Source organism: Wolffia australiana, chromosome 3, assembly GCF_029677425.1.
Source record: "Wolffia australiana isolate 7733 chromosome 3, ASM2967742v1".
Classification (NCBI taxonomy): domain Eukaryota; kingdom Viridiplantae; phylum Streptophyta; class Magnoliopsida; order Alismatales; family Araceae; genus Wolffia; species Wolffia australiana.
This window is the reverse complement of record NC_135837.1, coordinates 17,808,399-17,822,667: the sequence shown is the minus strand read 5'-3', so window position 1 is coordinate 17,822,667 and position 14,269 is coordinate 17,808,399. Positions and strand designations below refer to the sequence as shown.

The window sequence follows — 14,269 nt, the reverse complement described above, 5'->3', positions numbered from 1 at the left end:
ACGAAAAGAAAATTACTTCAAGAAATTCATTAATACATCTCTTTACTGGTTAGATCCCCCTATAAATAGACGCCCGACCCCTTACCGTCAATAAAGAAGAGAGATGGCGAGCACCGCCAGTAGCGTAGCTCCCGCCGCCGCGACGGCGGCGGCGCCGCCGGCGATCGAGGAGAAGGAAGAAGACTTCGTCGAATACATCCCCGTGCACACGCGGCGGGCAATGGAGGCCCAGAAGTTACTCCTGCGCAGAGGTCACCTCGCCTCCACCGAGCCGGCCTCCTCGTCCGCCATTGAAGCAATCGCCGGCCTCCCCAAACCTCCAGAGCTCGCCGAAGCCAAGCCCAGCCTCCTCGTCAAAGCCTCCCGCCTCAAGCGCGACCAGCCCGAGATCAGCCCCACGGAGCAGCTCGTCCAGCAGGAGAAGGAGATGATCGAACACCTCTCCGATCGCAAAACCCTAATGTCCGTCCGCGAGCTCGCCAAGGGCATCACCTACACCGATCCCATCCCGACCGGCTGGAAGCCCCCTCTTCCGATCCGCCGGATGTCGGATCGGCAGTGCGAATCCATCCGCAAGCAGTGGCATATCATGATCGACGGCGAGGACGTGCCGCCGCCGATCAAGAACTTCAAGGACATGCGACTTCCTTCCCCCGTTCTGAAGAAGCTCAAGGAGAAGGGGATTGTTCAGCCGACGCCGATCCAGGTTCAGGGGCTTCCGGTGATCTTGGCCGGCCGGGATATGATCGGGATTGCGTTTACGGGATCGGGGAAGACGCTGGTTTTCGTTCTGCCGTTGATCATTTCCGCGATTCAGGAGGAGATTATGATGCCGATTGCGCCCGGGGAAGGCCCTTTTGGGCTTGTTGTTTGCCCTTCGAGAGAGCTCGCCAGGCAGACTTATGAAGTTGTTGAAGAGTTTCTTGTTCCGTTGAGGGAGCAGGGGTACCCTGAGATTAGGCCGTTGTTGTGTATTGGAGGCGTCGATATGAGAACGCAGCTGGAGATTGTCAAGAAGGGTGTTCATATTGTGGTGGCCACTCCCGGAAGGCTCAAGGATCTGTTGGCCAAGAAGAAGATGACTCTCGATTGTTGCAGGTATGTTCATGCGCGCCATTTATTAAATGTCAATTCATTTCCTTTTGTGTTTTTTTTTAATCTACTGGATTTGCATTCAGTTATGTGATCATGATTCAAACGCACGATCGTGAATATTTACTGTGTTGTTAGATTCCTTTGCAAATTCAGCGGTCATCTGTATCGTACGATTCGAAGATTGAATCGAACGATTCACTGTGTCTTCTGTTTTCCTTGAACTAGATTTGCATTTGTTAATTTCATAGTTTTCCAAGTCTGCATAATGATTTTTAATTTTGCCAATTTACTCTGTTATAGATTTGTTTTTTGTTAATTATTTGTCTGTCTGTTTTTTTAATTCTTCGCTGGCCATTCACTGTTCATCTTCCCTAAATCAGCTTTGCGATATAGTCTTCTGACTTACAAAAAAAACCGTCAAATTTATAGAGAAACAGGATCCCTTGAAATTTGGGGGATCAAAATCCATTTTATTTCTAAATCTTTTAGATTGCTTATTAGAGAGGTACGATCTTTGGCTCTGGAACGGAATCATTTTATTGAATCTAAGAAAAATATTCTTTTTTCCAAAAAAAAAGGACGGAATCAGAATCAACATAATAAATCTTTTCGATTGCTTTTTAGAGAGCTATGATATTGGGGGATACAACTGAATCATTTGTTGTATCCAAGAAAAAAAAAATCAGATTAATGGGATGGAAGCAAAGTCCATTTAATGTCTAAATCCTTTCGATTGTTTCTTAGAGGCATACGAGCTTTGACTCTTGAAATGAATAATTTCTTAAATCTGAAAAAAAACCTGGAACAATAGGAAGAAAACAAAATCCATTCAATTTCTAAAATTTTCCTATCAATTATTAGATAACTAGGATCTTTGGTTCTGGAACTAGGATTTTGTTTCCTTCCCTCATTTTCTAGTATCCGAGAAGGAACGTTGAGACTAATACGTGAAGAAAACAAAATCCATTTGATGTCTAAATCTTTTCGATCGCTTGTCAGAGAACTATGGTGTTTGGCTCAATAACCGAATCCTTTTCTTGTATCTGAGAAGAACATGGAGATTGATGGGAAGGAAACAGAATCCATTCAATTTCTAACTCTTTTCGATCAATTTTTTAAGAACTAGGATGGTTTGGCTCTGGAACTGAATCATTTTCTTGTATCCGAGAAGAACATTGAGATTGACGGGAAGGAAACAAGATCCATTCAATTTGTAAATGTTTTCGATCAATTGTTTGAGAACTAGAATGCTTTGGCTCTGGAACTGAATCAATTTTTTGTACCCGAGAAGATCGTTGAGACTGATGGGAAAGAAACAAAAACCCATTCAAAGTTGTTTAGACCTGGACCTGAATCATTTTCTTGTCCCCGAGAAGAACATGGAGATTGATGGGAAGGAAACAGGATCCATTCAATTTCTAAATCTTTTCGATCAATTGTTAGAGAACAAGGATGCTTTGGCACAGGAACCGAACCATTTTCTCGTATCCGTTGAAATTCTCTGAGTCTCTTCTAATTCTTTTCGTTCATCCGATGAAATTAAGCAAAATTCCCGAGGATAAATAAAAAACGTGAGACGCTTGCAGGTACCTGACGCTGGACGAGGCGGACAGGCTGGTGGACCTTGGGTTCGAGGACGACATCCGGGAGGTGTTCGACCACTTCAAAGCCCAACGCCAGACCGTGCTCTTCTCGGCCACCATGCCGAAGAAGATCCAGACTTTCGCGACCAGCGCGCTGGTGAAGCCCGTCATCGTCAACGTCGGCCGAGCGGGGGCGGCGAACCTGGACGTCATCCAGGAAGTGGAGTACGTGAAGCAGGAGGCGAAGATCGTCTACCTCCTGGAGTGCCTCCAGAAGACGCCCCCGCCGGTGCTCATCTTCTGCGAGAACAAGGCGGACGTGGACGACATCCACGAGTACCTCCTCCTCAAGGGCGTGGAGGCGGTGGCCATCCACGGCGGCAAGGACCAGGAAGAGCGGGAATTCGCCATCGCCTCGTTCAAATCGGGGATCAAGGACGTGCTCGTGGCCACCGACGTGGCCTCCAAGGGGCTCGATTTCCCCGAGATCCAGCACGTGATCAACTACGACATGCCGGCCGAGATCGAGAACTACGTGCATCGGATCGGCCGGACGGGGCGCTGCGGCAAGACCGGGATCGCCACCACGTTCATCAACAAGAACCAGAGCGAGACGACATTGCTGGATCTGAAGCACCTCCTGCAGGAGGCCAAGCAGAGGATCCCGCCCGTGCTCGCCGAGCTCGACGATCCGACGGCCGAGCTCGAGGCCATCACCAACGCCAGCGGCGTAAAGGGCTGCGCCTACTGCGGCGGCCTTGGCCACCGCATCGTCGATTGCCCCAAGCTCGAGCACCAGAAGTCCATGGCCATCGCCGGCTCCAAGAAGGACTACTTCGGCTCCGGCGGTTACCGCGGCGAGATCTGATCGGATCTGATCCGATCGGACGGTCTGGATTTCGCCTCCTCTCCCGACTCTCTATATATATACCTCTCACTTCTGTCTGTGTATTTTTTTTCTTTCATTGGGGTTTGGTTTGGGGGAGAAGAGGCGATGGAGAGTGATGAGGAGGTTAAGAAGGCGCAGACGGTGGAAGCGAGGGCGAGGAACATCAGCCATAATGTGCGGTGCACCGAATGCGGGAGCCAGTCCATTGAGGATTCCCAAGCCGACGTCGCGATCCTCCTCCGGAAGGTGCGCCTTCTTCGTTTCTCGCGTGTTTTTCTCTCGATCGGGCTCTTGGATGGAGGTCTCCGCTTGCTTGCTCCGCGATCTGCGTTTGAAAGATTTGAATTTCGTCAACCCTAGGTGTGTTTTCTAATTATTTCTTCATCTGGTGCAGTCCTAGTTTTATCGTTCTGATTTGTTACTTGCTTCGCATTCTGCGTTTGAAAGATCTACATCGGTGACCGATGGATTCGAAATTCGTCAGCCCTAGGTGTGTTTTCTAGTTATTTCTTCATCTTGTGCAGTCCTAATTTTATCGTTCTGATTTGATACTTGCTTCGCTTTCTGCGTGTGAGAGATAGACCGGCGGCAATCGATGGATTTCATCAACCTTAAGTGTGTTCTCTAGTAATTTCGTCGTCGGGTACAGTCATTATTACATCGTTCTCGTTCGATTCTTGCTTCGCATCCTGCGTCTGAAAGCTGTAGATCGGCGGCAACCGATGGATTCGAATTTCGTCAACCCTAAGTGTGTTCTCTTGTAATTTCGCCATCTGGTGCAGTCCTAATTTTATCGTTCGCACTCGATGCTTTCTTTGCAATCTACGCCTGAAAGATTGATCGGCAATCGATGGATTCGAATTTCACCAACGGCGAAACGTGTTCTCCAGACCAGTAATTTCATCGTCTGGTACAGGGTTAATCTCATCGTTCTGATTCGATGCAGTTGATTAGGGATGAGATCAGGTCAGGCAAAAGCGACAAGGAGATTTACAAGAAACTGGAGGACGATTTCGGAGAAACCGTGCTCTACGCCCCTCGCTTCGACCTGCAGACCGCCGCTCTCTGGCTATCCCCGGTCAGTGAGCTAAAAGGAAAATATTTGTCTTCAAATTACTATAATTCTATTCGATCTTAGAAAAATAAAGGCGTAGTTTTCTCGCTCAGTTTATCGTAGCTGGCGCCGCCGCTGGCGTATGGGCTTATCAGAGACACAGACGAAGAACCAATGTTCATATCATGGCGTTGAACCTGGTCAGAGGCGTCCCGTTGACTCCACTCGAGAAGGAGATAATGCTGGACCTTCTAATCCCGCCGCCGCCCCCGCCATGGTGGAGCTCGTGGCTCGGCAAATTTTCCAAAAGCTAACAAAAAACCCCATTAAACGCGGAAAATTACTAGTCCAACACATTGACCGTCTCGTTCGTCTCCCTCGTTGACTTCAGGCCGCACAGGTGCACCCGAAGACCGACCTCCTGGAGACGTGGAAAAAGGAAAAAATTCTCGTTGAAAATTGACCAAACGTCAACGGTAATGATGGGTTGACTTACATGCAGAACCGGCCGGTCCGCTTTCGGGTCTTGACCATCTGTTGAGCTCGCGGTGGCTGGAAGACCACTCTGATTGCAGCGTCGAAGACGCCTTTTATGTTCTGCTTACAGTTTTAAGAAAATCTGCTTACGAAAATGGATGATCTTCGTTGATTTAAGTTGGAGAATCGATGATCACCTGCTGCGTTTTGGAGCTGCATTCGATGTAGGCCGCGGCATTTATCAATCTCCTCAATTCCTCACCCTGGAACGAACAGTATGAAGAATGGCGATTCCACGGAGAAGAATTGTTGGGGAGAGAGGAATCTTACCTCGGCTGTGGTCACAGGCGATACCCCAGGATGAGCGCCAAGATACCTCGGGTCCTGACGAAGATCTACAAAATTTCGTTAAAGAAGTTCGTGAAAAACAATTTTCTATGAAGGTAGAGGCAGACCCAGCTTTGTGCCGACAAGAATAACAGGAACAGTCGGAGCAAATCGGCGCAACTCCGGCACCCACTGAAAGATATTGATGTTCGTCAGTTTTCTATCGATTAAGAGCAGAGTGCGACGATTTAACCTTTTTTAGAACGTTTTCGTAGCTGGCACGGCTGATCAAGGAAAAAGCCAGTACGAAGACGTCTGCTCCTCGGTAGCTCAGCGGCCTTAATCTGCAGTAGTCCTCCTGGCCTGAAAATGGAGGAGTTGAGAGATTATAATCGCAGTTGTAACAGAGAAAAATTCGAGATAATACCTGCAGTGTCCCATAGTCCCAGGTTGACGACGGTTCCATCCACCGACACGTTGGCGCCGAAATTATCGAACACAGTCGGCACATAATCCTGCGACACGATTGTAAGGTTTTCATTAATTAGATGACGAATCGCACAAAAAAACGATTGAAACATCACGACGACGATGATTTCTGATTGGATGAAGAACAAGCATCAAAACGAGAACAATCTTCGCAAGATTTGCAAAGAAGAGGGATAAAACACCGCAGATAAATCTGAATGAATCGAGTAAAACAATGCGGAGCGGATCGAGATCTGACGTTTCTGATGTGGAACTTACAGTCGGAAACTTGTTGCTCGTGTAGCAGATGAGCATGCAAGTCTTGCCGACCGCTCCGTCGCCAACAGTAACGCATTTGATGAATCTCGAAGCGCTCATCGCTCAATCTAAGACGCTTGCACAGTAGAAGAGATCGGCAGCCGACGTTCTGCAATTTCGAATTCTTCTCTGATAGTTGGGAGCTCGAGCGAGGAAGAAGGTCAGGTAGAAGAGCAGTTGAACATTTAAACCCCTGTACAATTCATGATTTAAGCCCCTGTAATTCTCAGTGCAGATAAAACCCCTGTAATTTTATAATTTAGACCCTTGTAGAGTTTATTATTTTATTCTCGGTGCACATAAAAGGGGTTTTGAATTTCGATGTAAACCGGGTTTACTAGCATTTGTTCTTTTCCGAAGAACTCGAGGAATCGGCGATGACGGCTTCGCGGAAACGCGAGTTACTGTTCTTGGCCAGGTTTTGTCTCTCTTCGATCGGTCGATTGATCGAAGTCTGAAGGAATTCCACAAGCCGAACAGGTTCGCTGAGATCTTTACTTGATTCCACTCCAAGCGAATTTTATGCCGTAGACGCTGCATTCTCAGATCCGTCTATTCAAGAGGCGTTTTCTGTGTTTCGTCCAGCGGAGGCGACTGAGGCTGAGGTGAAGTATGGATATTGGATTGAATTTTTTTTAATACGGAGATTTTATATATTAATTTATAATTGTATGATTCCTGTCAGTCGAAGGTACCAGAAGAAGATTCCAAGATCTGCCGCATTAATGACGAGGACGAGAAGGTCGCGTTAATAGTTAATGCTCGATGCACTTGCCGACGAAGCTGGTGGAAGGTGGACGACTGAGATGACGTGGAATTCTTTCTCGTGCATCGATGCTATTCGCCATCCAGGTGAAGAATTATGCCGCGATCTAGCATGGATCGGCTGTCCATGATGATGAGATTGACAGCGGGGTAAACGCATAAATTCTGCTGCAAAAGATTATCAGTCCGGCGGAAATATCCAGAAATGGAGGAAATGAGGTACAAATAAGAACACTGAATGATTTTTTTGAAAATTGATCTGCCGTGACTGTGTACACATTTCTTACGAGATTTACTGCCCGAACATGTGGGGCTTTGCCCCGACTTCAACGAAAGCGACTTCCATCCAACCCTTGCATGCGAGTAATAATGTTAAAGCATTCGAATCAAATAGTTCATTTTACGTTACCTGCATCAACTTAATTTCGAACAAAGATCTGCTTATGTTTCACTCATTCCTCCTCTTTCGGCTTATTTTCTACCGTGGTGAAGTGCGCATGCTCAACTTGACAAAGATTCGCAAAGAGATAAACGTCAAGGGAATACCGTCACGTCCCCGTCACCGGTAAAAAACATGAAGGAGAATTGTCTGCGGTTTTTATTAGGTAAATATGGAGCGAGGACTGGAGTATATCTCCAATTATTTTTGGACTGGATGTCCTTTTGCGTGCGCTAATTAATGTAGGGACTTTTCTATAATATGCCAATAAATTGAGTTAGCGACACCACGTGGTGAAATCCCGGCCGTCCCGTCGGAAAGCTTAAATATAACGATCTTTAAGCTTTTTTGGCCATTTTTTGGCCGTCCCGCCACGTCACCCATCCGAGGCCCCCTGTCACCATCACGTTACCGTCACACCCAGTTCGTCATCTGTCACCATCACCGTCACGGCCCCAAATTTTATCACCATCACTGTCATGTCATTCATCACGTTGCTGTCACCGTGACGTGTGACGTGACGGATGATGGCTGCCTTTCCCAATCCATGAGCAACCAAAAGGCGCCAAAACCTGGACGCAGAGTCTGCAGGAACTGCAAGTTATGATCTCCAAGCTGAAAAGATATATTTCATCGGCTTCTAAAAGGGCATATTTTCTATGGTCTCATCTCCAAAAACGGGTGAATTGCTTCAACCGATTCTTCAAGGTACATGTTTTTGTAGACTGAAAGAGTTCATATTGCTTTCGTCCTTATGCAAGGCCCTGCTGTGGGCTGGTATATAAACAGAGAGGAGAAGTTAGGATTTGACTATTGGCTTGTATTTAGACGACATTTTGAACAAAAACATAGTCTTTCCTCCAAATAATTACGTGAAGTACTTATGCACCTAGCTGCCTCAGTAAAGGATGAAATTGCAAGCTGACAAACAAAGGACAGATGAATTGTTTCAGGAAATAGACTCGATTTATCCCAAAATTGCTTCAGGAAATAGACTCGATTTATCCCAAAATTTGAGCTTATAAGATGAGATTGCTGGCTAGAAGGGCTTTCAAAAATTTTGGGCCCCTTCAAAGTCATACAAAAAATTGGTCATATCACTTATATTTACTCGATAATTCAACACTACACCCAGTATTTCATGCATCACAACTGAAAAAGGCCTTGGGAAATGCACATAATACCCAATGCCTGCCTCTTTTTCTAACATCTGAATTCAAATTGCAGGTTTTTCCAGAAGACATTCTCTGAGTATGACATACTTCTCAAGGCTCGAAAGTACTTGGGAAATGAGCCAATCTTCCAGAATGAAAAATCTCATGGGACTGTACCCAGAAACTTAAAGTGAATATCCTTATTATCATCTTCACCACCCTCATTTTGTGCTCTCGTTCAAGAACTAAGCTGGTTTGGGTATTCCATTTGATCTTGAACTTATTTCAAGGCGGTTTTTAGGAGAAAAATAGTATGAATCCCTCCAAAGTACTATGTGTTGGAGTTTCTGAACACCACAGCCTTAGGGTAACTCCAGCACATCCAATATGAAGCAGCCTTAGTGTTTCTGAACATCCTAGGGCTAACGCCCTTTATACAAGCCTAGCGGGTTTGGATCTTAATGTCCAAACCTACTTACTTACAACTACTGTTTGATAGTCTCAGTTTGGTTTGGGTTTTTAGCAAAGACCTAAACCTTAGCTAAACTTCAGTCTGGTTCCAGTCCATTCTTTTTTGGTCCTGGACCAGTCCGGACTGGTGCCGGTCTGGTCAGATTGACTAGTCCATGTCAAAGTCAAAGTAGAAAATTTATGTTCATAGTAATGTTAAATATCCTCTACATCAAGTAGGTGCCCACAGATGGTCAAATACGTGGCATCTATGCTGAACTCACTAGAAACCTCTTCGTCAAGTTGGATTTTATTTTTTTAGAATTTTATAAGAAATATCAAATAATATACTTCCGGTTTGACCCTTGGACCTACACCTGTTCAAAAAACTGGTCCACCTTCAAATGGAGGACCTACGGTCCTAGTTCAGTTTGGTCAAATCAATCCCCAGTCCTAAATGTACAACCTTAGTTACAATGGTAAAAAAATACATCTGTTGTGGTGGATGTAAAAACAAATACATGGGTTGTAGGGTTGAAAAACAAAGATCAAAATTATTTTTACTAACCCTTCCCCTCAAGCTGGGAAGGAGTATTGTGCTTTACGAGCTTGGAGAAGTGATTCTTCAATAGAGGGTTGTGAACCCCTTTGGTAAGTAGATCCGTACATTGATCTATTGAGCTGACATGGGAGGTATACATATTATGTTGCTTTCAATATTTTCTCGTATGAAGTGGCGGTCCAATTCCACATGTTTAGTTCTGGCATGATGAAGTGGATTGTGAGGAATGGCTATGGCAGATTATTTGTCATAGTTCATCATGATTGGCTTTGTAAGAAGGATATTGAAGTCTTCTAATAGGTGTTTAATCCACAAGTTTGCATAGATGCCAAGGGCAAGCGCCCGGAGCTCTGCTTCAGCACTCAAGCATGACACTACGTGTTACGTCTTGCTTCAGTTTTCACTACAAGGAAAAACCTCTTGTCCCATGTCCTTCGATTCCCTTCATGAGCCATCTCCCAAGAAAGTCAAGAAAATGTTCCATCCTTCCTTTCGTCCCCTGTCTCATTTATATCTTTATTCATATCCTCCATTTCCTGCCAAGATACTTGGCAGTTATTCATGTTGGCACCACGTCAAGGGCCATCCAGGGAAATTTCATTGTTACTGGTCCCTTCCTCCTCCTCTTTACTTTCTCTTTCCTCTTCCTCATATGCTTTAATACTGGTACCGTAGCAAAATAGTTATACGATACATGAGTGTATCATGTTGTGGGTCTTTCACAAAAAAAACAAGAATTTTTTTTGTCAAAACTTATTTTAGTGCCATGCCTTGAGCTAACTTATTTCATTTGTTCTTGAGCCTTTCTACATTTTTAAGCCAACCTCTAAAAAGGAAATGCCAAAATTCAGTGGGCCAACTCGTTATTATGCTGTAATGGCTGGTTCACTAAGATCGCTCAAGTAGCCTAGGAACAATGTTTCTAAAAACTGGTGCTTAAAGAACATGGAAGAAATACAAATATTTGAAAAACATACATGTTCCCTTTCTAGCTCAGACCCAACTACCTAACCCACTCCTTCCAGGTCTGTTTGGTTTTTTTTCCTATCTTTTCTTTGAACGGGATGGGATCATGATTTTGACCAAATGTGAGAGAGTGATCTTGTCCAGGAGGCTTTGGAAGTGAAACGGATTGTTAAATCAGTCCGACAGAAGAAAGAACAAAGAATTATATTTATTTTTTGTCCATTTCGTGGATTTTTTCTGGAAATTTTTGGGTCCAAAAATTTCAAAATTTATCATGAATTCTACTTCATGATATGGTCTTACTTCACTTCATTTATTGGTTCATTTATTGTGTGTGCCTATGTAACTTATAACTCTCTTTTGATCTTGTTGGGAGCTCAAATGGTCGTCTCTTTCTTTACCTTTTTTGGGTTCTGGCTCATCTCTTATTGTAAGTTGTAGTAGATATGTTTGAAATTATTTTGAATTTAATGCATATATGATGGAATACTTATGTTATTTCTTGTGATAAATTGTATAATTATTGTCATAGTGGATATTCTAGACACAGTTGAAGTAATCAAAGTTTATTTCTTGAAAATTTATTACCATTTCATTGACTTTATAACTCAGATAATATGAATTTTTAACATGTCTACAAATTATAAAATAAAATACTTTGAGACCAATTGGCCTCCATAAAATTGGGCATTTGTATAACATGGAGGATAATGGGGAGTCCCATCAGTCATAAATGTAACACCACATGATCAATGAGTAAATAAAATGCATAAAGTTGGACTATGTATTTGTCTTCCTACGAATGGTGCCTATAGAAATTTCTAATCCATTTTCAAACACACATTTTATACACCTATTTTGTGTCATTATCAAACACAAATATAATGTGAATAAAAATAAGCGCTTAATTTAGTAAAGTAAAGTTACATTTCACAAAATTAGTTCTAAAAAATGAACAAAAAATTTACAACTCATAAATAAATAAAATGAGACAATATTATTTTATCTAAAAATACAATAGCAGTATGAGTGTGCATGTTGTCTGATGGAACCATATGCGGGTGATAAGCCAGTCACACATTCCATATCTCATTTTGTGTTCACTAATACAATGTATTCTTCATAATGCACATGTGATGCCTATTATAAGTCCATGAGTGTATGATCAGACTTGGTGAATCCTTGAATAATACCTATTTAAATGATTCTCAAAAAGGACATCAAAGTATCTGAATAGAGTCACACTATTTATTTTCATTCATATCAAGTGTGCAACCAATCTTATTGCCATTAGTGCGGCTTCACTAAGTAAATATATTGGGTGTTCTTCAGGGTAAATAATTCACTAAATTGAAATGCATGAATCATTGACTGTGATTATCCTAAATTTTTAATTGGATATATTCATGTCATGGTTATATTATTGGGCCTTATACGTGAGACAACAAAGATAACGAAAGTATATGTGGCCGGGAATCCAATCACACGTTCCACATCTCGTTCTGTGTTCATTAATTAAACATATTCATTATAGTGCACGTGTGATGCTTATTATGAAGTCCATGAATATATGATCAGACTTAGTGAATTATGATAAGATCGTAATACGGAGATCACTAGTCTTTAAACATGTGTTCTAAATATTCATATTCTAAGGATACGCGAGAAGGACATCGAAGTATCCGGACAGAATCACGCTTTTTAGCTTTACTCATATGATGAGTATAATCATTCTCGTAGTCATAAGTGTGGAGACAATAATGATAGACAGTGAGTGCTCTTTAGTGGAAAGAGTTCAATGAATTGATCTGTACAAATTTCTGAATGGTATTATACTGAACTGTCAATCAAGTTGATTCACGTCACAGTTGTGTAATTGGTCCTTAGACATGAGACACCAAAGACGTCATGTGGATGGACAGTTATACTTTGATTATGACCTGCGTGTCTCTAATCATGGGATTCCAAATAGTTTTAGTTCGATTGTGTCAAAAAGTTCACAAAGATTATTGAGTGGTCAAGATGGGATCATCCACCCTCAGTATAAGAGGTGACAGCTTAATGAAGACGATGCGATGAGGTCCTTGGCCAAGGCAGTGAAATATCAGAGAAGAGTTCTCCGATGATTTTTGAATGCATCAGTACTAACTTGGATGACCAATTAGGGTTTGACAGTTGACCATGTTGGGTTTGAAACGCCTTGACATGGATGAAGACGAGGATTCCACGCATCGAAAGACAAGTAACAGAATCAAAATAACGAAGTACCTTTACACGGATCGCATCTATGATTTCTTGGACCCTAGAGAGAGCTAAGTCCAACTGCTCAAGTGTGCAGCCTCTAAACGTATCCACGTAATCCTTGGTATGTTGAATCTCCTCCTTCTCGTTGAGAAGGCATGTTCTATCTCCACCATCGTCGTTACGTCATTCTGATCACATCAGGCATGGAGAAGGGTGTTGAGAGAGAGGAGAAGAATAGGAAGGCCCATGAAAAATTCTGGCATATGTGAATTTTGTTAGGGGCCTTCCCCTATTTATACTAAGTGGGTATTTTCCATAAAAACTCCCAAAACTTAAGTATATCTTTTGACGTCCAAAAAAATCATTTGTGTGTTACCCTCTAGGCCTATGTATTAATCTAGTTAACGACTCTAGTGGCCCAATAACCTTTATTGGCCTTCCAAATTAATTAACTATATCATCGTATAGATTAATTAATGTTGGATCGATTTAACCCAATTGATAGGTCGGGTCTCCAACATGTGAGGTGCCAAGCTACACCCTGTGCTCTAGAAGATACAAAGGAGTGTATATGGACTCACTCATAGAACATGTTCATCATCGGTTACCGTGTACGTATAATCCCTCATCCACTTGACGCTCCTTAGACGACTTATGGTGCGGTCAACTGTCAAACCCTAATCGGTAATCCGAGTTAGTACTGATGCATTCGAAAATCATCAGAGAACTCTTCTTCGATATTTCACTGGCTTGGCCAAGGACTTCATCGCATCGTCTTCCTTAAGCTGTCACCTCTTATATCGAGGGTGGATGATCCCATCTTGACCACTCAATCATCTTCATGAACTTCTTGATGTACCCAAACTAATACCGTTTAAAATCCCATCATTAGAGACTCGTTGGCCATAGTCAAATTACAACCATCTGTCCACAAGATGCCTTTGATGTCTTAGGTCAAAGGACCACTTACATAACTGTAACGTGAATCAACCTGATTGACAGTTCGGTGTAATACCATTCAGGGATTCGTACGGCTAAATTCAGTGAACTCTTTCTACTAAAGAGCGCCCACTATCTATCCTTAGTGTCTCCACACTAATGGCTACGAGATCGGCCATACTCATCATATGAGTCATACTAGATAGTGCTATTCTATCCGGGTACTTCAATGTCCTTCTCGCGTATCCTTTGAATAGGAATGTTTAGAACGCACGCTTAAAGATTACTGATCTCCGTATTAGGATCTCATCATAATTCACTAAGTCCGATCATGTATTCATGGACTTCATTATAAGCATCACATGTGCATTATAATGAATATGGAACGAGATATTAATGAATATTCATTAATATGTTATATTAGTAAATATGGAATGAGATGTGGAATGTGTGATTGGCTTGCCAACCACACACATTTTCATCAATCTCCCGCTTGGACAAAAGCCAATCATTCTTAGAGAACAAATCCTTTATTTACG

At 42.9% G+C, this 14,269-nt stretch overlaps 3 protein-coding genes and 1 long non-coding RNA gene across 4 annotated transcripts; 3 read left to right on the top strand and 1 right to left on the bottom strand.

Annotated features, from left to right (window-relative positions):
• The first annotated feature begins 83 nt into the window (after positions 1-83).
• On the top strand, positions 84-3,643 carry LOC144701154 (DEAD-box protein abstrakt). Its single transcript, XM_078572884.1, has 2 exons — positions 84-1,098; positions 2,682-3,643. Exons 1-2 carry the CDS (start codon positions 104-106, stop codon positions 3,544-3,546), a joined length of 1,860 nt encoding a protein of 619 aa, XP_078429010.1. The 5' UTR covers positions 84-103; the 3' UTR covers positions 3,547-3,643.
• A 29-nt stretch (positions 3,644-3,672) lies between these two features.
• On the top strand, positions 3,673-4,988 carry CCMH (cytochrome c biogenesis protein family). Its single transcript, XM_078572886.1, has 3 exons — positions 3,673-3,813; positions 4,514-4,645; positions 4,735-4,988. The coding sequence occupies exons 1-3, from the start codon at positions 3,673-3,675 to the stop codon at positions 4,933-4,935; spliced, it is 474 nt and encodes a 157-aa protein (XP_078429012.1). The 3' UTR covers positions 4,936-4,988.
• LOC144701156 (rac-like GTP-binding protein RAC2) lies at positions 4,656-6,805 on the bottom strand. Its single transcript, XM_078572885.1, has 8 exons — positions 6,173-6,805; positions 5,853-5,940; positions 5,679-5,788; positions 5,554-5,617; positions 5,429-5,493; positions 5,296-5,361; positions 5,118-5,218; positions 4,656-5,042 (listed from the first exon to the last, which is right to left on the bottom strand). Exons 1-8 carry the CDS (start codon positions 6,269-6,271, stop codon positions 5,009-5,011), a joined length of 627 nt encoding a protein of 208 aa, XP_078429011.1. The 5' UTR covers positions 6,272-6,805; the 3' UTR covers positions 4,656-5,008.
• A 27-nt stretch (positions 6,806-6,832) lies between these two features.
• On the top strand, positions 6,833-8,778 carry LOC144701158 (uncharacterized). Its single transcript, XR_013580933.1, has 2 exons — positions 6,833-8,123; positions 8,643-8,778. It is a non-coding gene; the product is annotated as an uncharacterized LOC144701158 (long non-coding RNA).
• The last annotated feature ends 5,491 nt before the right edge of the window (positions 8,779-14,269 follow it).

Coding starts and splice junctions, on each gene's coding strand:
- CCMH (XM_078572886.1), top strand. CDS start 3,673: ATGGAGAGTGATGAGGAGGTTAAGAAGGCGCAGACGGTGGAAGCGAGG. Junction 3,814..4,513: donor TCGCGATCCTCCTCCGGAAG/GTGCGCCTTCTT, acceptor GATTCGATGCAG/TTGATTAGGGATGAGATCAG. Junction 4,646..4,734: donor CCGCTCTCTGGCTATCCCCG/GTCAGTGAGCTA, acceptor TTTCTCGCTCAG/TTTATCGTAGCTGGCGCCGC.
- LOC144701156 (XM_078572885.1), bottom strand. CDS start 6,271: ATGAGCGCTTCGAGATTCATCAAATGCGTTACTGTTGGCGACGGAGCG. Junction 5,789..5,852: donor GGGACTATGGGACACTGCAG/GTATTATCTCGA, acceptor CTCCATTTTCAG/GCCAGGAGGACTACTGCAGA. Junction 5,362..5,428: donor CGCCTGTGACCACAGCCGAG/GTAAGATTCCTC, acceptor TGTTCGTTCCAG/GGTGAGGAATTGAGGAGATT.
- LOC144701154 (XM_078572884.1), top strand. CDS start 104: ATGGCGAGCACCGCCAGTAGCGTAGCTCCCGCCGCCGCGACGGCGGCG. Junction 1,099..2,681: donor ATGACTCTCGATTGTTGCAG/GTATGTTCATGC, acceptor AGACGCTTGCAG/GTACCTGACGCTGGACGAGG.